General features: G+C 39.9%; 1 protein-coding gene across 4 annotated transcripts in view; it reads left to right on the top strand.

Annotated features, from left to right (window-relative positions):
- The window catches only part of nlgn1 (neuroligin 1), a 285,005-nt gene that overhangs the window by 69,953 nt on the left and 191,247 nt on the right, over positions 1-23,805 (top strand). For 2 of the 4 annotated variants that reach the window (XM_022759225.1, XM_022759224.1), the window contains one exon: positions 22,907-22,966. The exons of 1 other annotated variant lie outside the window; for it this stretch is intronic. In XM_022759225.1, the coding sequence (XP_022614946.1) occupies positions 22,907-22,966 (60 nt within the window). Of the gene's footprint in view, positions 1-19,790; positions 19,813-22,906; positions 22,967-23,805 lie in introns of all 4 variants that reach the window. One more of the 4 variants, XM_022759228.1, reaches the window with a different exon arrangement.

A 23,805-nucleotide genomic window follows, 5' to 3' on the forward strand; every position in this document is an offset into this window, starting at 1 on the left:
CAGTTTGTTTACAGGACCAAATACCTAGGCAGTGGCTTCCACAAGTTAACCTGAAACACAGCTAATTCTGTTTCTCTTTTCGGCCTCTTCAATTGACGGCTGAGCGTAAGAGAACATGTCGTTCCTCAAACTTGTCAAAACTCCTCTTTTTTATGTTAAATCTATAGCGTTTCACGAGGGATAATAAAATGGATCTGCATAATTAGAAGCGAAGTGTACTCTAAATGCACCCTTCTACCTGAGCTGTGACAGTCACAGAGAGCGTTGTTGGAAACTCTATTAGCAACAGTCATTTATATGTCTCATCATGTCACGCAGATTTTTGAAGCTACCACACAGACCTGTGGAGGAGTGTATCCTATTCTAACTGCCAGTCTCCTGCTGTAACATAAATATCAAAGAAGAAGAAACAAGAAGCGTTCATTTGACTAAACTACCAGTTCAGCAGAGAACAGGAAATAAAACATTCAATCCAGCAGACTGTGACAGTGTAGATAATAAAAGCAGCCAATTTTAAAACACCCATTTTTTTAATTTCTTTTTTATTTTATTTTATTTTTATTTTTTTGGGTGTTTTATGCATCTTGTCTTTTCGCCATAACAACAACATGTCTTTGCCTTTCTCTCATTTGACTTCACATTATCTAAAGATATCTCTTTTTCTTTCTGTCTGCCTCATTATCCTCCTCCCCTCCACTCTCCTTAGCCTTCCTTTTTTAAAAATAAACACAGCAAGTGAGGAAGAAAAGGATGTAAAATGTTCCTCCAGGGTGTTTCCTGCTTTGCTTTGGTAATGTCTCCTGCTCCTGCTGCTGGGAAGTAAGTTTAGATTTTAGCCTCCAACAAGGGAAGTTAGGGCAAGGTAAATCAAAGAAAACAACAAAGTACTTTGTACTCTTTTTATTAGAGAAATAGAAGGGAAGTGGGATTCATTAAGTGCAAAGATTTGGGTATAAAATATAAAGGCAATGTGCTTAAATTGAAATATCATGTCATTGATCTAGATTGTGGTACGGGGCAGTATGAATCTTGCTTCTTAGCCTTTTAATGATGGAATTTTTGGACTGAACATTTCTATTCACAGTTTTTCACCTTAAAATGTCCAATTACTATATTTGTCATTTCACTATGTCCTTGCAACCCCCATTTTTTTTATGTTCATCATATTTTTCTCTGTTGTTTTCCTCAACGTTTTCCTGCTGCAGTGGGCCGATGGGTTCACTGTGATCATTAAATTTTCATTTTAGCAATTTGATCTAATGGGATTTTGTGGTACACTTGACTGAAAAACCTGCTTGGCCACTATTGTCTATTGTGTAAGTTGATAAATTAGTGCAGCTCTCAAAATGAATGCTTTTGTCTTTCTGTTCTACTTCACTGGCTGACTCTAGTTCGATTAACTTGGCCAATCTGTGGCTTCTATTCTTTCGCAGTTCCTCCTTTTCTTCCCTTTTATAGGATAAGGCTGGCAATATTATATAGCTGTGTTATTGTGAGCAATTCTCACATTAACTATGCGTTAGTCCCTTTATCAGTGGCTCTCAGTCCCAAGGCCACTGGTTTCTACTGAAAATGTAAATCTTTAAATCCCAGTCATGAAGATATTAGATTTCTTAAAACAGCTGGGCAATTATTTTTTTATTTTTTATATTTTGCAAACTTACTCAAACACAAAAAATAGAGTAATTGTCGGGGACTATTTTCAGCCGGGGACTATTACACATTTGTTACTCTCTACAGATCTCAGGCTTTGGATACACGCGCAACATTTATTAGTAGGATCAGCTCGTTGGAGATGAGGGTTTCTTTTCATTTGATTTGTTGACAATAAGAAAAATATCAAACATCACCTGACCTAACCTTAAGTCGCTAACTTGCCTGTGATTAACAGTGGAGGTGATCTGCTTTCTACCCACAATCCTCCTGCAGCTCACTTCAGTCTTTTTCTGGTGATGTTCAGCTCTTCTGCACGTCCACTTTCCATCATCTATATTCATTAGAAGTTGATGGGGGTTTTTTCTTACAGAAATGTCAGGCAGGAAGGCTCTCTGTTTAGCTTTAAGCATACGGTTTTATTTGACTTTTTACTTTAGCCATGAATGAATTTGCAATTCCTTCCTATAATCAAAATCTGCTTTATATTGGCTTTCAGCACCGAGCTAGACGGCAGAGTAGTTGTTAGTTCACTGTGTCATGAAGGATTTGAGACCAAGAGCTTTCTAATACTCCTTGAAACTATGCATTTCAAATCCTATCCCCTGCCCTGACCCTCCCACCCCGACAGTTTGACCCCAACTTGCTCTGGTTTTCCTTTCCGCTGCGAGGCAAATGACTTCCAAGGTCCTCATCGGTCCCCCCACAGCCAGTGCTGATTTAGAGAGCGAGAAAGAGCCGAGCCCGGGATGGATAGATGAAATATTGATGAAAAGCTAAATGTGTGATTTGTAGCATGGCATCAAAGGCATCTGCTTCACTGGGGCAGTGAGGGGAGAGAGGGAAAACGGAGGGAAGAAGGGAAGGCAGGCGAAAACAGGAGAGATACACAGATGCAAATGAACTTATGCAGATGAGACATGCAGTACACAGACGAGGACAAGAAGTGAACAGATTCAGTCTTATAACATCATATTGCAGCACGGCTGGAAATTTCTTTTATGATATCAGATATGAGAAAGATAATTTGACTCAGTTGGCAGTTTATTAGGGACACCTACTTACAGTGAATGTAGTCAGGGTTATAATGTTCAGCTTTTGTTGAAACTGTTTTTGAGAGATGTTTGAACTGTATAATCGCTTTGGTAGGTGTAGTTTGCGATGCTGTTGAGCTGTACTCTGTTATACAGAGAGGCGTGTCTGTTATCTAACCTGGCCTCAGTGATAGAAATGGAGTGAACATTGGTGCAGCTTCTCAAATGTGAACACTTTCTGCCTTTATTCTAATGTCTGTTGGTCACTCGGACTTGTTTATTATTTCCCTACACTTTATTTTTTTAATTTGTTGGAGTATTTTTTTAAGTCATCCAAGTGGATGGGTTGAATCTTGAAGCAAACACTGCCAAGTTTTCTATGTCCAGAATCAGAATCAGAATCAGATCTTCACTTCCATAGTACACGCTTGATTACATGGGAGCGTCAAGAGGATATGACGGACAAAAAAAATCACAGAAGCACATGTTCAAACAAGTGGCTGCATGTCAGTCGTCCACTGGTCAGAATCTTAGCTCATTTATTGGTTACGTGGCATGACATATCTGTTACTAAACTGTTCGGTTAATCTTATTTGGTTTATTGTTTATCTTGAATTTGGACTTTTTCACTATTAAGTTTTGTTTCATATAAGAAAGTTAACGCTAATGCAGCAAAATACATGTATGTCTTGTTTTGGGTTAAAAAAGAAAAAAAAAGATGGCTGAATGAATGAAATTAGTGTTTACGTTGTAATGAAAACCCCATCAATTCAAATGGAGACTATTGAATTGCCTTTAAGGCTTAATATTTATAAAATTTAAATATTTTTTAAACTACTTTTTCAAACTTAGAAATTGTCACAATTCATGGCAGATTTTGTCAGACTATATGCAATTTAAAAATTTCGAACAATGCAACAACAATGCAAAAATGAACATTTCATCTCACTTTATTTCATTAAATGCCTCTAACTTATCATATTGGCAGAGTCTGAGCCGTAGGCCCGGCTCGTTTTCCTGTTCTGTTCTGGGACACAGCTGTCACTCCATGCTACTATCTCAGTGGCATCTAGATAATCATGCACAACCTGTCGTAGTGTTTTCATCACTGCACTTGCACTATCATTTACTCCCCTCACTGACATCGCCTCTGTCCACGTAGCACAATGGCCCCTCTTATTTTGTGAACTGTGATAAAATTATATAAGTTAAGTTTTTGCTTGCAGTAAAAAAAAAAGAAGTTCTGTAGGTCAAAACAGGTTGTTGGCGCATCTTTATCCTTTCTGTCTTATTGGCGCTCTTGATGCGTGGCTGCCTTGTCAGCCACATGCTTTGTTTGGATGTCTTCATCACTTTGGCTTTACCAAGTTTTGTTTCACAGCAGTCTCACACGCTTCACACCGATGTCACCAATCTTTCTAAGCGCGACAGCTTAGGGTGAGCTCTGTGTTAAATATGAGTCGATAATGAGATTCTCTTACAGGTTTAGTTCCATTCTCTCTGCGTTTAAGTCTGGAGAGATCATACATCTGTGAAACACCGAGCGCTGACTCAAGGTGCCGCCTTTCTGTTCTGGTGCGACAGTAATGTGACTCAGCGGGAGAAGAACTGATGTGTGCCTGAACACCTGGGGTTCCTTTCTTAGTATTTACATAGCGTGGTACAGTTTTCAGTTCTCATTCGTTTGAGTTGGAAGCTTTTCATTTGCGGAGTTGACATGTTCTTTGCTCTCCTGATGACGTTTCTTGAAGCAACATACTTTCCATGTTGACGGATTTGAAACCCTTCTCCTGGTGTTTCTCCTTTTTTCTGAATAGCCCCCTTGCTTCTCGATTTGTGAGCTGGCAGGTGTGGCCACTCGTTCCACCGTTGTGGTCTCTGGTATGTCTGCTAAGACCCATGGCCCCACTGCCCCTCCTTCTGCTGCCTCTACTTTGTCGACAGCCGGGAGAAAAAGAATACGTATTCTACAATAATTATATTCATATAAAAAAAAAATTGACCTATCCCAGATCTCATCTACTATGAAGTACAGGTTTTTAAATAGGCATGCGGTTATGTTAGGCAAAGTCAAAAAAATCCCACAGTGGTGGTGGTGCATCACGCCACTGTGCTGCATCGCCCGGATAAATGTCTACATGGAAGAGTAATCAGAAGGAAACTTCTCGTGCAAACTCATCACGAAAGTCTGAAGTCCTGCAGATCGACATCTGGATGAGCCAGAGTGGTTTTGGAGACGAGTAGGCCACTGTGGACGGATGGAGTTATAATTGAACTCTTGGGCCATAATCACCACATTCATGTTTGGAGGAGAAAAAAAAAAAACATGGCAAGAACACTTTTAACTTCTAAGCATGTGGTGGAAATGTTATTTCTTTGGGATTGTGTAGCAGCAACATTACACAGACAGTGAGAAGAATGGATTGCATTCAAATATTCTGCAGTCAGTCACGAACCTAAAAGGAGGCTGGTTTCTACAACAGGACAATGATCCAAAGCATTCCTCGATATCCACCATGAACTGCTTCAAGAAACACAAGCTGTCAGCATCACAGGCCCCCGACTGTGAGCAACACTGAAAATCTGTAGGTAGGTATTAAACATGCTGTGTGTGCCGTACAGCTTCAAATATCTCTGAACTTGAAGTGATCTGCAGGAAGAATGGGAGTAATATCCTAAATCAAGAATAGAAAGAAGAAGAAAAAAACAAACAAAAACATAGCACTCAAATGATGACATAGAAGATAAATGAGATAGAAATAATGGGCATAATGGACAAACATACAGACAATAACCTAAAGCGGTTACAGTGATGTGTGTGATGATATGATAAGAGTCGTGGAGTGGAGATTAGATTAGATTAAGTAGGGCTTGTGTGGGTAATGTGAGTGTGTGTTTGAATGAGAAGCAGTGATATGATATGTATCCATGCTTAGTGGACCTGGACGGGTTGGTGTGTAGAGTAGGGAATTTGATTTGGGATCGAGGGGAAAAGAAGTAACGTTGATGTTGTTGTCATAATAAATTTATGGTTTAGCAAAAGTATAATTATAATATTGATGACAAAATAATATGCTAGCAATATAATACTATAATAACCATGTTATAACATACAATATAATACTGTATAATACGGTGGCATCTACTATAGTGATTAATATAACATTTACACAGCAATGAGTTGTGAGGGCAACTGTTTTGATATCAGTGTTATGTTACGAAGAACAGACGGTTGAGGCGGTGCACCATCACTCCTGTGCGATCTCAACGTCGTCTTTTCTGACCAAAAGATGAGCAGTTTCATCTGAAAGTTTTCTTGGAACCTTTAGATCTTGTCTTGACCTCAACACTTCCCCTTAACTACCGTTTTTTGATGACATAGAAGACAGCGGAAATTGGAAGCTAGAAGCACTTTTCTCCATTTTCTAGGTTGCCACGGGTGATGGGTCCCACCCCGTCTGATTGGTTGCCTGACAAGGAGCTGCAGCGACAACACCAGCATATTTTTCTAAAAGTTCAGAGAGTTTTCACTAGAAGCGCTTGGAGCAACCGCACAAAATGGCCTTTTCTCCAGATGTCCGCATACACTCTGTCCTCTTTGGGAACAATCGAAAACAAAATGCTGGCGCTCAGTAAAAAACAGTATATGGACACATGGCCAAACAAGTCTTAATGAGTTGATGAAGTCATAAGACTTTAAAAGCAGCAGGGGCACCAAACCTGTGCAGATGCCAGAATTCATTTTCAAGCAAATTAATTGTTTTTATTTATTTTATTGTTTTTCCACGGTTGCCCAAACTTTTGCATACAGCTGTATACAATAATTTTCTTCTTATGACCCAACAGCGCACATGTTTGCTGGTATAACGTGATTTCTCGTGTCATTTCTATGCATTTTGTGTGTCATTTAATGCCGTTTTGGTCACGGCTTGTGTTGAGGTCGGGTAAGGGGTGAGTGACTTTATGTCAAATGACGTGAAAAACGAAAAAATGCGAAGCGGTTACACGTAAAATGACCTCAGGAAGTTTGTGTGTTACTCTTCCTCCATGTGGTGACCCCAGGCTGGCTGGTAAACACTGATAAAAGAAGATTCTGAGGTGAAAACCAAAACAAGACGACACAGCTCAGGACAAGGGCCATCAAATGCCAAAAAAATCCAAGGCAGCATCAGCACATGAAGTAAATGCTCATCTCTCTTTTCTTTATTCCACCCTTTCCCTTCTTTCTCCACCCTTCCACTCCTTCACTAACTCTTCTTTTATCCGAGCCAAATGCTAATCTAGCCAGAAGGCTCTTTGAAATTGAAATGATGTGAAAATAGAATTGCAGTGGCAAATGAGCAGTGTTTGCTGCTCCCGTCGGGGCCAAGCGAGCCCTTTGAACGCGCCTCTCTCCCAGCGAGGAGGCCCTGTTCTGGGCCACAGTCTCTCTGGCGCTCCCCTCCCCTTTCACATCAGCTGGAGAGCTCCCAGATGAGCAGAAATCAAACTGAAGCTGATTGGGATGGAGTTTGTTTCACACGTGCACACATACACACGGATGTACATGCTTGTATATGGAAACATGGCTGAGGTGTCCACGCGCACACAAACACGCATATACTGTGTGCTTGAAGATCACTGTATGCAGAAACATAAAAGTAGTAAGCTTTAAACACACACACACACACACACAGACACACACACACACTGGCACCCTGATGTCCATTCCTCAAGAGAAACACAGCCTTTGAGATATAAAGTACAATAAGTATAATAAGGTTAAACAAGGTTAAAGCATTTTAATTTGAGTGGAGGACTTGTGGCCTTTTTGGTTTGATGTAAATTCTGATATACATACATTTTTGACATTAGTAATAGTAGTTTGATTAAAAGCCTTCACACTTTTCATCATCATTGCTCATTTGTCCTGCTCCTCTATATTCACAGGTAGATAAAGTATTCTAAAAACCTGCCGCAAATAAAAGCCTAGTTTTCCGTGCAGTTATAGTGATAGAGCCACGAAATCCACAGAGGCGGGGGGGTCGGACAAATGGTTCAAAAAACATTTAGTTAAATTTTTTAACGACGACCATGATTGTTCCCTGACCCTCATGTAATGGTTGTTTTTGTAACCATGACAATGAAGGTCTTGAAGTAGTCATTTTAACCCAAACTGCAATTTAAAATACTTTCCGAAGGGTAATGACAAACACCAACGCTTCATTTCATCTCCTGTGCGCTTAAGAAGTTGAAAACTGGACACACACACACACACACACACCTGTCTCGAAGAGTTTCTGGAAACTTGTCATTGTGAGAAACAAAACTTTTTGACGAGGCATCCGATCGACGTGACTCCGGTGAAGAGAAAGACAAACACACATCCACCGAAGACAGACACTCAGGAGAGGAGGAGTGAAAAAGCAGAGAGAAGAAAACAGAGGGAGACAGAGAGGAAAAGTGAAGACATCGGGTGACCGAGACGTGAAGAGAGGAGGGAGTGTTTAAATGTCAGTGTTTTAGATGACAGCAGTCCCAGCTCTAATCCCCCTGAATCTGCTCTCTGCTTTTCTGACACAGAAACAGCGGAGCAGAGTGAAGCACTTCATCCCGACGCACAAAAAGAATACATAACAGCATCTCTCTGAGTCGTGGTAATAATTAATGAATGGTAGTGTTATATAAGAGGAAGAGTAAATACTATTAGTCATGAGTTAAGCATTTCAACAGAGAGATAACACTCACCTGCTCACATGCAGAAAAAGGAATCATTTTTATTAATAATTTTTAAAAAAAAGTACAATTAATAAACAATGTGTATTAATTTGTTATGTAATGTAACTCCATATGTGTGTGTCGACCCCGCGCTGGGCTGTTTGATCAGATGTTTACTTCTACAGTGTGTTATCTGTTCCTTATTCCCCATGCTGTGAACAAGCCACAGTTGCTGCTTCATTTCTCTCTCACATCTATTTTACACTTCACTCAACCCATTTCTGCTTCTTTTTCTTCAGCAGTCCCCTCACATTCCCCCCTTTTTTTTTTCACACATTGCATTACTTTAGACGGTAGTATTCAGGCCAACTGTGTTGTAATATAAACTGTTCAACCTCTTAGAATCGAGACATTAAGCAGTATAGGGGAGATTTTCCTCCTGATGTTAAATGACAGCATCTGTTGTCCATTCAAATATGTAATACGCCATTTGTGTAATTTTACCTGACGAGCACTGTGGTGATGTGAGCGAATGTCCTCTGTCAGACGCCCAGGCAGAACTGTTCCCTATCAGCCTCTGTACAGTAACACCTAACCTATCTGGTGCAGTTCAAACAACTGCTGTGTTTGCCCATTTGATTTGGTTCATTTAGGTTGGACCAAAGCACCAGACCGAAACCCCATTTCTCAGTGAACTCAGCTGTAGTTCATTTGCTGAGCGAAAGCAAAGCAGATCAACCACGGGATTAAAAATCATTTGGTAACAATGACAATGATGCTCGTACATCACAACGTGAAATAGAAGTTAAACCCTGAGCTGGTGTTTCATTTGAAGTGGAGAGTAGAAGTTACATATCTCCATAGTGTGACTGTACAAAATGCCTGTTCCTTGTTGCAGTTTCAGTCTGTGAGTCACTATTTAAAGTTCCTCTCCAGACATGTTTTAAACTAAAAAAATTATTCTGCTATGTTTAATATTTTGTTTAACATGGTTTTCCCACATAAAAAGTAAAGAAAAAATCTACAGCTGGGGCTGGAGGCACATCTAAGAATGTGAAGACTTTCTGCCCCGCCCACCACTGCTGCTTGTGCTAGGTTGACAGGTGAAAGATCAGTGCAAATCAAGACGGTTAGCAGAAGAAACATGAGACAGACTCAGCCACATGTTTTAGCCTCAGTCAGACCCAGACTCGGATGAGGAGTCTGTTGATCAGCGACCAAAATCAGCGACCAGCAGACGTATCAGAACGTTTAGCATAGTTAGCATCCTTTAGTTGTTCATGTTTTTGGCTGACACAGTGTTAGTGGCTGTGCTAAAGCAAACTCTTGCACCCTGTGTCCCCACAAATTGGCGGGATTGGTTCCCTAGGTTACTGTATATATAACCAATGAAACCCTGGCTGTCTGAATGCGTTTTTTCTGAGACTGCCATTGGTTCACTGCAGGTCCCAAGGTGGAAATACGCAGTCATGGCCTCGACTGCTTATTTCGATCATGATGCGTCTTGTATTATAAAAGAAAACACTTTATTGACATGTTAACTAGATTAAAACTTGATTTTAATTGGAGGGGGTCTTTAAATAGAGTTGGTTAAATGAGGTGTAGTTGTAGTCCTGAGAAATAATGCTCATAACAGATTCTATGTGACCAGATAGATAATGACAATGATAATGCAAACATAAGGCTCAGTAAAGTGTCATTCAGTGGACTTGATGATGCAGCATGACAGTCTAATGGAGGAGTTACCTTTCAGTCCATCTGACTTCATAATTGCTGCTCTCTGCCAAACAAGGGAAAATATGTATTCTGTAAAATTTCTCACGGGAAGATTGAGACTGAGTGACGGAGAGATTGAGACGGATTAGATTAGAAGAACATAAAGTGAGAGAGAGAGTAATAGAGAGATGAGAGAAGAAAATGTGGTTGCACGTCATTGTGTGTGTGTGTGTGTGTGTGTGTGTGTGTGTGTGTGTGTGTGTGTGTGTGTGTGTGTGTGTGTGTGTGTGTGTGTGTGTGTGTGTGTGTGTGTGTGTGTGTGTGGGGCTGTGAATACAATTATGAGTATGAGTATGTGACACTATGTGAATGTATGTGAACGGGGAAGATGGGAGAAGTTTGTGTGAGTGTGTATGTGTGTGCACTCCTGTGTTCCCTTAGCCCACATGCTGGTGCCTGTCAAGTCAAGGAAACTTCAAGCAATTTGTGTTTTTAAAAAGGGAAAAAAAAAACCAGCTTCAGCTTCACAGTCGGTGGCTGCATATGAAACGACACAGTGCCCTGACTTAGCCTCGCTTCAGTCTTTGTGCTGCTGCTGCTGCTGCCTCCGGCATCACCCACTGGCCCGTTGCCCAGTATGGAAATACCCCTCAGCCTTAATGGACATTTCATTTAATAATCAGTGATTGATCACTGCTGGTAATGATGTATAAGCAGGAGGAACCGGGGATGAAGAATATTCTCAGTCAATAACTGGAAAAGGTAGAGAGCTCTGCGGAAAGACAGTTGACTGTGTTGCCAATATCAGCATGTCTCCTTAACTCTCCAGTTGTCAATATGGCATCTCTTTATTTGCCAGTGGCAATTAGCACCATGGCGTCATGTTGTTGAGTTAGAGTCACATCAACCTCACAGAGCTAATTACACATTCTTGACCTTTTTTTTTTACATGAGGCTAAATTTAGAGATAGGTAGAGATATGACTTCACTCTAAGACAAGGCTACATGGGTCGGTGCAGGGAGTCTAAAGTGTTGTCATGTCACAAACGCCTGGATAACAACATGTTACACCTGATAGGACAACGTTGGTCACTGATTTATATATAGGCTAGGGAAAGACTGTAGTATTCATTAAATGCTAAAAAGTAAACACTGACTTGAAGTATGACACAGGATTATTGTCATCATTTATTTAAGTATTTCTCTATCTATGTTTTAATTTTTTGAATAAATATTTCCTTAAATTGTAACCTTAGGTATTGTTGTAGTCTAACCATTCAGGGCAGGAACCCTGGTCCTGGGATACAGGCAGTGATTGGTTTTCCTGTAAGGTGATTGATCATGTCATCATCACTGTGTCGTGTGTGTGTGTGTGTGTGTGTGTACACATATATATATATATTTTATGTTTTTTTTTTATCAGTACTAGTAGCAGACGACTATGACTCAAAACCTGTGTGTATGTGTGTGTGTGTGTGTCTGCGTGCACGTGTCTGTTATTGGCTACCGTTAGGGACACATTTCACACTAAAGACCAGTTAATTGAGGACGGCTTGTCTAACTGGGGACTAAAGCCAGGTCCCCAGTTAGTGTGTGTGTGTGTGTGTGTGTGTGTTTTGATCAACGCATCGAGGTTGTGTTTGGCTTGGCTCAGTATACTCTGGTCTTACACTGGTGTGGTTGTGTAAATAATTCAGCATGTTTTTCTCCACCATACTGTAGACCTATCTTGTAGCTAATGAGCTCCTCACCCTCACAGGCTTCATTGATGTTTTTGCCTTCTCAGGTCTATAGCAGATTTGACCCCTGGAGATCATCTCTTATCAAACACACACACACACACACAGCAGCAACACACACAACGCACAACACAAGCTTGCACACACTCATATGTGTCAACCATGTTTGTGACATTTAGTGGCATTTAACATGCATGACGGTGCCAGGGCTGTTTCTGTTTGTCACAGAGTAGCGCTGACTGGAGTTTACACACTTACATGTTGTTATCAGTGTGACACATCTACCCTACAGTGACTATGATGGAAAACAAGTACATATGTGTAGAGAAGATGTTTCACTGTGGGTATGTGTGGTGAGTTTCTGTGTGTGTCTGTGCATGTGTGTGTCAAACAACCATTTATCTTAAAAAGCTATACTATATGATATTCAAATCTTTGCTGTTAATAAGATACTGGGGGAAATTTAAACAATAATAAATAATATACAATATGTACATATTAAACATCTGCAAAGGGTGGGGGGCTTGCAGCATTCCCATCTGACCTATAGGTGAGAGGCAGGATACTCCACCTGGGGGGAGTCCTTAGTTAACCTAACCTGCATGTTTCTGGACTGTGAGGAATCCAGAGCACCCAGAGGAAACCCACACAGGCACAGGGAGAACATGCGAACCCCAAACAGGAAGTTGATGTGAGGGCAAGCGTGCTAATCACTGCGCTACTGACCATCATGTTTTAGATTTCTTTTCCCTTTATATTATCTTCTTTTGTCAAGTAAAGCATGATTAAATTATGTGTCAAGGTCAGCGCTGAAACAGGATTTGAACCTGGAGAAGATCTCGGGATCCAAGTAGTTAACTTTAATGGTGAATGACTAAATTAAATACCGGTCAGGAATATGAGTCAGTCATCATCCCTCAGAACAAATTCACTCCTTATTTGTGAATCCTAGAGTTGGGTTGTATTCCTATTTAAAGGCACCTAAAATGAGAGCAAGGTGGTCTGCCCCTTTTTAATATTTTACTACATCTTTCATCGATGTTGTACTTTAGAGACAGACAAGTAAGGGAAGAGAGAAAGCTATGACGGCATTAAATGAGCTGGGATTCATTCCCATGCAGCTGCATGTACGTGGCTTTTACACTAATTGGTTTTGTCACCGTGAAGCCCAGGGCTTCCTTTTTAAGATCTCCTTTACGTCATGTACACACGACAGGGGAAAAACATTTTGGAAGATGCTGATTTTCACTAAAATGTGGCTCCTGGCTGTTGTCATTAGCTCAGCAGGCTAAGGCACATGCAATGTGTGTGTGTGCACTAAATCTCATCCTATTTCACCTTTCATGTCACTGTTGTTGCACAGTGTCTAGTAAAGGAAACACAACTTAGAAATAATGGTTTAAAGGAAATAGAATGTGGCTAATAGACTTGTGTCCACCGGGGATTCTAAGAGGCTGAATGGACTCAGACAAGGCAGCCTTCATGTCCTGAAGATTATTCAGTATATATACTGTAAATATATTTAAGACCTACTATATACAGTATATTAGGTCTTAACTTTTTTGTAAATTTTTTACATGAAAATCTCTTTTATCCTATTGTTTATTTTGCTATGGCACAAAGAAAAAACACTAAATACAGAAAAGCTGAATGAAACGAAACATGACACAACACAAAACCGCTACATGCAAGTGAACACAACAAACACTGTAGGTTTAAAATATCTCAAATAATAACATAGTCGTGTAACTACAGTTTTAAACAAAAAAAGTGCATTTCTTTATACGATACACTAATTTGTGTGGCATATTTGAAGGTCCCATATTTTACACTTTTGAAGTGATGACAATTACAATCACAAGATTTTTACTTCACCACTGTGAGAATTCAGTAAAGGCACTAAAATGTCAGCCTCATGGGTACAGTAAAATGTTAGACTTTCACACTATAGACTGAAGATGAACTGAAATAGTTTCTTTTGTTGCTTCATTGAAAAACAAAAGAAAAGTTTTGATATACATGTTTTTGGAGCTTCAAATTAGCCATAAATCCAATACATTCTATCTCTGGAGCCAGTCCTCATGCAGTATTGCACAAACATCTTTTCTGCTGACTCTTGCCTCAAAGCCTGAAGTCAAAATCCATATTTCTTTCTTGTGTAAGTAGGGTCACAAACTTGGGTTTAAAACCTCTGTAGTTCCTGTCATGCCATATTTCACAGAGCAGTGGGTGAACAAAGAGCAGAGCTGACAAGTCTCACTGCATGAGGAGAGAAGGCTTGGTTCAAAACAGCTTGACTCCATGATAAATGGACTGTCCACTGGCCTATTAGCTGACAGTGTTGGTCAAAATGAGTCAGTTTATAGAAAGAAAAAAAAAAGAAAAAAAAAAAGAAAAAAAAAACACATGTCTCTTTGGACACACAGTCCTGACTCATCGTGGTATATATTTAGAGAGACTGGTCAGTGACTACTGAACTGCTTTGGCCAGGGTTCACTCCCTCAACCACTGATGCCAGCAGTGCAGTTATTACAAACCTCACTTCTTTGTTACTATTTTTTTTTTTTTTTTTTTTTTTTTTTTTTTTTTTCCTCAGCTGAAGTTTTCCAAAATTTCAAGGCTGGCACTTTGACCTCCGGCTCCTCCTGTCCAAGGAGTGACAAAAGACTATCGAGATAAGCCATTACGTCACTTTTGCCTTTAGGCGTGCTTGAGCGACACATCCCAACAACTGGAGGTGGGGCACACCCTGAACAGGTGATCAGTCAATCACAGGGTCGACACATAGAGACAGACAATCATTCATGGTCACATCATACGGACAATTAAGAGTCGCTTATTAACCTGAGCTCCATGTTTTTGGACTATGGGCAGTGGGAGGACATACAGACTCCACACAGAAAGACCCAAACCCAGAACGTTCTTGCTGTGAGGCAAACTGTGCTAACTGCCACTGCACCACCACCGTTTACATATGAGTGAATGAATCAAATGGAGAGAGGAAACACTCCATAAATGGGAACAATTGCTTTAAATCAAGTGGATGTGGAAATGCCCTTGAATATGAATATGACAATACATGATCTGCTGCCACATCTCAGACTAAGTGCCCCCCTACTCACATCTTACTATGAAGGACATATGACTATTATCCTATTGTTGTAAAACCTGCTGCCAGTCTCTTCTTTCATAAATCAGAAACTTGTTCGTGCTGGAAAACCTATCTTTAAACCTTAATGTTAACCCCTAATGCAGCATATTTTCTTATAGTTGATGCTTGGCTCTGAAAATTTAGAAAAAGAAAAATCAAAGGGCTCATGCCATGTTTTTTTATTCCTTTTTTTTTCAAGCTCTCTATTTTCTTGCTCATTTGCACACTAGTCACACATCTTTGCTCATGTTCTCCCCTTCCAGGCCTCTTGCTGCTCGGAATTGACTCACTGACAGTGTGGGTGTTTGTCTCGTCAGCAAGCAGAGAGAACAGTGGAGGAATGCAAGAATAAAATAATGAGTACAAGAGAAGGGGAGGAGGAGAATAGGAAGTGAGAGAAGATGAAATGGGTGGCAAGAGGAAGCAGAAAAATGAAGAAGAAATGTAGTGTGGGTATGAGACAAGGTAAGAGGGACTTTAGAGTGAGTGGGCGAGCTTTTAGGTCTCTAATGCGTCATGGCTCTGCTTGTTTACAGCTCAGGCAGGCTGGGCCAGTCATTGTTTGTCTTTGTAATAGGATATTTTAGGATTCTGTGGAAAAAAAAAATGTGTGAGATATCAACTTGTTTCTAGATATCAGCATTTGTGGTTTCACAACAGCAGATGTTCTCTTTGAACGGAGCCTTTTACTTCATGGGTTGTTTTATGTTTAACTTGGTTAGGTTGAGTTTCTACTTGTCTGTTTCTGTTTTGCAGCCAATAGCGTAATGAATTATTTAACTACAAAAATGGACCTAGAAATACCAACCCTGTGCCCGAAAAATTACATTCACATGCAATTTGTTTTCGCACTATACATTTTGAGGGAAAGGTGGGTAATTTGCACGTAATTGCAGACCGGGTTCACACATTCTTCAAGACTATAGTAAGCTAAAGAAAAGAGGCTTGAAGTCAGAGAGCAGTGTGTGAGACGTGACTGAAAACAAACAAACAAGAAACAGGAGTTTTTTGTTGTTCTTTATTCAACCGTAGTTATTTTTCAGCGGAAAGGGCTAATGCTATGCTATGCTATGAGTTGTACTTGTTACCCCTGTTTAGTGTGTTTTATAAAAATATGACACTTTAAAATATGATACATTTATGTGCTAAGCTAGTTACATTTAAAATATTTCTTTAAATAAAGAAAGAATGGCCTTATCTTGGTCTTCCAGACTATCTTATATTTAATGGGTGAGAAATGTGAACTTTTCTCTCAACAAAGACATTCTTCACACATTGTCTTGTGACATTTTTTATTTGTTCTTGGAGACATATATGGCCAGACTGCACTTCCTATGAACCTCTGAGTTATTTCAAGAATACTGCGTAAGAGATTCTTTGGCATTATACTTCTTCTTGTACCTCTTCTACCACTACACTGCTTCTACCTTCCCTTGTGAGAGATGAGTCACACAGAAAAACTTGGAAGAGGTTTCTTGCAGTGAAGCCCCGACTTACTGTCTGTCATTTTTGTTCAATGCCAAACCAATATTGTCATTTTTTTTCAGTCACAGTACGGTTTCACAGAACCTTTGTGCAAATTACCACGTTTTTATTCTGAATTTTTTTGGATTTAAATTGGAACACAATGAGACTAGAGCACAGTATCTCTTAGGACATTAACCCTGACAGGAAACTACAGTGTATTTATTCAGTAGACTAGAATTTCTCTCACTTATGAGGGTCTGGTCTGGTCCTTCAGCCAGACTAATTCAAACCTCCAGTGTTTCCCCCCTATGTATTGATGGAATGCTTGTTTCCATAGTGGCTGGTTGAACTTCAAAGTAATATCACAAATCATCATAATCATCACATCACTGAATGACATAAAGTCATTTGAAGAAAATAATATGTATTTGTCAAAGGTATGATGATGACCACACAGTACCACGTCTTTATTTAACTCTTTACCACTAGGTATAACTATACAGATCCATCATAATTTATTGGAGTGTCAGGAGGGTGGAACTCTGTATCAGTCTCCAGTCGATGCTGGCATGAGAAAGAGAAGAGACAGATGGACAGATAGGGTTAGGGGTAGGTGGAGATCTGTGCCCATTCGTCACTTACAGCGCTACATCTACACTATATTTTTTAGATGTTTTTTTTAGATGTCATCATCACAATCCCATAAAGCACAGTTCCATTCTTGCACGGCATTACTCACAGTCTCCGTTAATTCTTCTCATCAGTTATTTGAAGTGCATTAGACTCCCAGTTTTACCTTGGGGAATGGATTCTGTATTTATAGTTTACAGCCTGTAGGGATTTTATCCAAGGTCAGTAGTAGATTACCTGTTTGGCTCATTGAGCTGTGTGCTCTGTTAGATCCCCTATTTTAATGTGCATCAGTGATTGATTAAGCTGCTGTGTTTCTGTGCTGGTGCGGACCTTACTGATGCATACAGAGAGCAATATGTATGTATGGATAGCTCTTGTGCTGAATGTGCAATCGATGCATGAACTCCCCTTGCAATAATTACCTCATCGGGGGGGGGGGGGCGAAGGGGGCCTGAGGGTTGAGCGTGTTACCCATGCTTCCCCACTGGGTTTTTTTTAATCATGGATTGATGTAGTGTTTCAGAGAGAGTGAAATTCCTCTTCATCAGTCTCCAATCAGTGGTGATGGTGGAAGGATGGATGAGGATAGAGAAAAGAGTTGGACAGAGATTAAAAAAAAGCAACTGCTCAGGACAGAGAAAGACAGAGTGGACAGTGTCATACAGTGTCTTATTGTCGCTATCATTCCTTTTGTTAATAACATACTCACCACGGTTATCGCAGAGATCTGAGGAACATGACCACTTCATTGAAAAGATGCCACAACAAACATGAGCTGCCAGGTTCTGAACCCAAGAGAGTCAAACTTATTCGGAAGAGAAAACCAAGGCCAAGGTTCCAGATGTACAGGGGTACCTGGTGAAATGTGACATATGACATAACAGTAGGAACAGCTGGTCGCCTTTAACACACCAGTTAAGACGAGATTTCAGTTATTGCCAACTGTTGGCCCCTATTTCCTTCCCTCTGCCTGATTAATCTGATATGGGATTTTAACTTCTTCCTCCATGTGCAGATACTAAAAAACTGTTCAGGCTTTAGCTTAATTTTTGACTTTATTCATATAATGCACAAAACTTTGTTTATTTATTAATTTACCATGGTACTATTTGTAATTTAAAAACTTAGTCTTGGAAATAGGAGAATCTTAACACAATCATGAGCCTTTTTCCTGACAATAGGCGGAATGAACAACTGAAACAGATGGTGTGACCCAAACTGCTCAAAGTCATCAGCCAGGAGCCAGGAGACAGCCAGAGAGAGATCAATGGGGGACTTTCACACCCAAAGAATCTTTGAACAGAGGTGATACTTGAGCAAATTTCATCCCCTAATGAAGACCATTGAATGCAGTTGAAAGCTTCAGAAAAATCTTTTAGGTGGACCTGTTTTTAAGATTATGTTTTGATTTTAGTTTAAATGGAACGGCAGGGAGGAAGAGGGTGGATGGGTGAAATCCTTCAAAACATTTCCATGCAGCATGAAGATCAAGATGATGGGAACCACAAAAAAATGATTATAAAAAGATAAATCGGAGAAAGAGAAGGACATGAGCAGAGCCGAAGTGGAAGATGCAGCAGAAGATAAAAAAAAAAAAGAAAAGAAATAAAGATACAGAGAGACAGATTATAGACAGAGTCAGATAAAAAAAAGGAAAGTTTCAGGTTCTGAAACACTGATGAGAGCTGATACCAGCTGAGACCTCGCCACTGTGGGTGCTTGTGCTACACACACACACATATGTTCACAGTGACAGAAAGGGGAGTGCAGGTCAGTGTCGGGGCCTCCTTGTCACTGGGCAGTTTAGAATTGACACCTGATTCCTGAATGATGTCTCTCTCTCTCTCTCTCTCTCTCTCTCTCTCTCTCTCTCTCTCTCTCTCTCTCTCTCTCTGCATGTGTGTGTATTCATAATTGGGTGAGCATGTGTGTGTGTCAGGTTGTCAGAGATTGTGTGTGTGTGTGTGTGTGTGTGTGTGTGTGTGTGTGTGTGTGTGTTAGAGATAGGAGCTGTCATGGAGCTGTCTTGTATGTTCTGATCCCCACTAACCCTCAGTCAAACAACATGCCACTGTAATAGCAGCACATGTGCAGCCGCATCCATCACATTCTCTTTGATTCTGTTATTCCCACAGGTTTGAGCTCATAGCTAACTCCAATATCAGACTTTTTTATTATTTTAAAAAAAGAAATCTTTTTTTGTGTTTCTTTGTACGCCATTCATTTTGCAAGGGTATGCTTTACAAAGCATTTTAAATATACAGTGCATTGTGTTGAATCCTTCCATTGTGTTGAAGTCTTTTTAGGGTGTCTGCATAAAAGCTCATTGTTTTCAATATTTAAGGACCTTTGGAATTTCTAGTCCATTGGATTATGGGTATTTCCCAATAGTAATAAAAAACAAAAGCCTGTTTTTGAGCTGTTGATTTGGGGTTGAAACATCCTCCCCTTGTTCGGAAATGTTACCACCAACAGTGATTTTGTTTTTATGTGTGTTCCTTTCCATACTGCCGGGAAACAGAGCCACAACCCCTGACATCCCACCTCACTTTAGTTTCAAATGCGGTATGCAGCAGAGGTGGGACAGGCTGTGAGGGGGTTGCTCAAGTACTCTTTAAATGTGTACACACTCAGTTGTGTGTCAACATGAGGTGGGTGGAAATAGACATACAACATTCTATCACTCTAAAGACTGAAGAGTTACATCAACATCTGTCACAAGGTTAAAAAAAAAAAAAAAGAAAAAGAAAAAAAACAAGTCAAAGTCATCCAGCATTTCAGTCAGTTTAGGTTGTGGTGAAAGCATCTTACTATGACACTCTGACACTTTACTCATATTACGTGACATGACATTACATGACACATTATAACAAGAAAATCATATTAAACAATTAAATCATAACAAGTAAATCATATTAAACAATAATCATATTTAAAATCTCTTGTCATAACAATGTATCACTTGCTGTTGCAGCAATAAATGTCGTGTAACGTCGAAAACAATCATGATATAACAAGATGAATTGATGTGGAGAAAACACCAGTACTAATTCTTATACTGTAGATTAAGCTGTAGCAATTGTGAAGACTTCCCTTGTAATCCAAAGCACCTTGCATTGAATTTGAATATTCTACTTAATCTAACAGTGCATCTAACAGCTCTGCAATCTGGACTAGAAAGTTTTGTGATTAACTGCCCAACATGTATTTAAAAAGGCGGAGACAGGGGAGAGTTTACGTAGCGACAGGTTGTGGTAACGTGTGGTGTATGTTTAAGTATTCGTACATAGCCTTCTGTCTCAACACGGTGTATGCTAAAAGGCTAATGCGGATCTCCCACTACCGTTATGTGTTGCTTTGACAGTGATCTCTCGATGCAGTGTACTCTATAAACAGGTAACACATCCCTAGACAGCAGATGCTCCGTGTTTCTTAGACGTTTCACATTTTGAAAGAAGAGATTCTTGTGTCTTGGTGCTTATTCAGCAAATAGAAAGCACAAGTCAGCTCCCGCTTATCAAATTGCTTGTCATATTCACAAAAGAGAGCTGGGAGACTGCTGTAGGACAGAATGATATGCAGGGAGCCGGCTTCCTCTTTAAAGTCACTGGAGAGAGAGATGGCTGGCCTTGAAATAAACCACCAGGATGCTGAATGATGGAGGAATTATTAGTCATTAATGTGAGCTACTGACGAGAAGTGTCTTGAACATTTCAAGTGATTTATCTCCCAATTACCTAAACAGATATGTTTAAACCAACACAGTCACTGAAGTTTTTATTTTTCTCCTTTCAGACTGAGACATTTTTCAACATTAACCTTATCCACTGAAACTGCCTTTTAACCTTTGTGATGTTGGAGCTGAGTGCTATGTCGGTTTTATAAACTCAAATGAAATTGCATTAAACTGCTGGCAATTTGGCACTGTGGCTAATGAAGGTTGGAAAGGACTGGAGGGTCTTTTCCTCATCAGTACACCCATATTTGCAGCCCCGTGACATCACAGGCTGTGGATGTCAGTGCTTTGTACATGTGTGTGTATTGAAAAGTGGTCCCAGACTTTTTGACCCCACTGTATGCACGTTGAGTATGTGTGTGTTTGTGTGTGTGGTGTGTGTTGTGCTGTCTGTGTCGCTGTGAGTGTGCTGTGTGTGTGTGTTGTGTGTGTGTGTGTGGGGGGTGTGCTGTGGGTGGTTCAGATATTACTGATGTTGTGGGGACCTAAATCATACAGCCACATTATGGGGACTTCTCTTCCTTATGGGGACAAAAAGCAAGACCTATAATGTAAATCAATACATTTTAAGGCAAAGACATGTTTTAAATTTAGGGTAAGGTTAGGTTTCGGTTAGGCAAGTAGTATATATGTTACAGTTAGAGTAAGGAAATGACTCTAAGTCAGTGTAGTGTCCTCTGTAGTCATGGAGACACCGCTGCGTGTGTGTGTGTGTGTGTGTGTGTGTGTGTGTGTGTGTGTGTGTGTGTGTGTGTCTGTGTGAAGGCTTAAGCACAGCCAGTATGCTTCTCTATTTTTCTGTGTCATGCACCCTGCTAGCATACATCCCCTTCCTCAAAGCTGCATGTTTTCAGACCTGTTATGTAGCATCTGTGTGTATCTGTATGTTCTTCGTGGGCGTGTGTGTATGTGTGTGTCTTTCTGTCTGTCTTGTTTTTGTTTAAGATACGTATCTGTGTATGTACAGTAAAGTGACAATTTGTTGGATTTAATAAAGAAGCAGTTGACCACTTCCCCTGTCAAACTAAACCAGCAGGTACACAAAAGCTATTAACGTGTCTCAAGTTCAGTTAGTTTTGCCACAGTGCTTGAAGAACTGGTTCGACATTTTGGAAAAGGCAAAGTGAGAGTTCATTTTTCTCAACAAAATCAACACTCATGTCACTATGCTAAATATAAGGCTACATCCAAACAGTAGCTTAGTTGAGCTTTTTAAGATTGAAAACACCTAGTTTGGTTTTGTCTTAAGTTAACAAAATCCACCTACCAGCACCTCCAAAGATCCCTTATTGAACAAGGCTTTAACATGAATCCCCTTTCTGTTTTATTCTGTAGCTCTCGTTGGCAAAGTGAGAAAAGAAATAAAAAACATTAATCCTCTGAAAATTTAAATAGGAGGCCCTTCTCCAGTATCTGCTTCTCTCATTTCTGTCTTTCTCTTTCATTAAAATTTCCTGATGTGGGCTACGCTGCCCAGCAGCGCTCCTGCAATCAGGTTTATCACTGAATGTGCACATTTGTGTGCGTGTGTGTTTAGACCCACATACGGTTAACACACTCTGAAAGTACAACGGGGGGAGTTTGTCACATGCTTCTTTTGAGTGCTCTGCTCTTAAAAATGCTGCTTCTTTTACAGCGTCTGCCTTTTTCTCTGCTACAATGATCATTTACAACTGTTAACATAATGTCTCTGTTATGTATAATTAATGCTACAGTATGCACTATTTCAAAGAGGTTTATGTCTTTTGATCCTAAGAGGTTTATCCTCAGTTAAGTCTTCATTTTCAACAGAGAACTAATATTTTTTTCATCTGTTTTTTTTAAAGTCCCTCTTTTCTTGCCCCGTAACTTTCTTAAATGAACTCATATACAGTAAATCCCTACTGTAAACATATGAAGTGGACATTGTGGTAATGTTTACCCTGTCTCCTTGTCAGTGTGAAGATTTTTCCCAAAAAAAAGGGGCTATAGAGACATTGATTATTGAAATACTTTCTTATCTTTTGAGAGCATCTTTTGAAAGCTGTGTGTGTTCTTGATCACCCTGTTTTCCTCCATCTTCTCCTTCTTGGTCCCATAGGTCCCCTTACAAAGAAACACACTGATGATTTAGGTGATAGTGACCGCACGGACGACGAAGGTATTTTTTCCCCTGATGCCAAACTGATTTGCATGACAAGGGAAACCAAACTTACCCTTTCTCCTCCAATTTTTATCTTCTTTGATTTTCTTACATTTCTTGTCCTTTTTTTGAAAGTGATGGACATTTTCTTTTTGCTCTTTACTCGTAAACTCTCTTTTTTGGCTGGATGTGTTTTGTCCTTTTCAGCTTGATGTCTATAAAGTTTACATGTCTCCCACATTCTTTGATATTAATACTGTAATATAGATTCTCTGCTTGGATTTGTTTCCTTTACATTTTCTTTCCTTTTCTATGTTGCATCCCACCAGCAGATCAAGTAACTATTAACCCTTCAGCCAGCTCTTAACACATTTTTGCATGTTTTTCTTTTAACTCGTCTCGTTTATAAAATTAGATCATGTACAAAAGATCAACCACTGGCTAACTGGCTTGCACCTATACTAACACTCAGTCCTGTTCATGTTTTGGGCGTCAAACCAGTAACCTTTACACAGTTTGTGATGAGTTTAAAACAACATAAAAATACTGGATAAATTCAATCTAAGCAACCATGGGTTGCTGCAGAGACATGTGGGTTGTTGTGTTTCCTGGCACGCGGCTAAATTACTACACACCAGCAAGTGAACATAACTTTCTGGTCAACCACTCGCAGTGGCTGTTGGCTTCTGAACCTAAGTCCTAAGCTGCCAAATTAGTTGTTTCATAGCTACATGAAATGTGGATTGGCGAGCAAACCTGACAGACTTGGCAATAATAAATGAACCAGCATTTGGGTGGAGCTGATTTCAAGTGGCATCACTGTCATTATAGTTTTAAGTGATCATCTGGGCTCTCCA

Source organism: Seriola dumerili, unplaced genomic scaffold (genome assembly GCF_002260705.1).
Source record: "Seriola dumerili isolate Sdu_G_001 unplaced genomic scaffold, Sdu_1.0 BDQW01000321.1, whole genome shotgun sequence".
In the NCBI taxonomy this organism is placed as follows: Eukaryota; Metazoa; Chordata; class Actinopteri; order Carangiformes; family Carangidae; genus Seriola; species Seriola dumerili.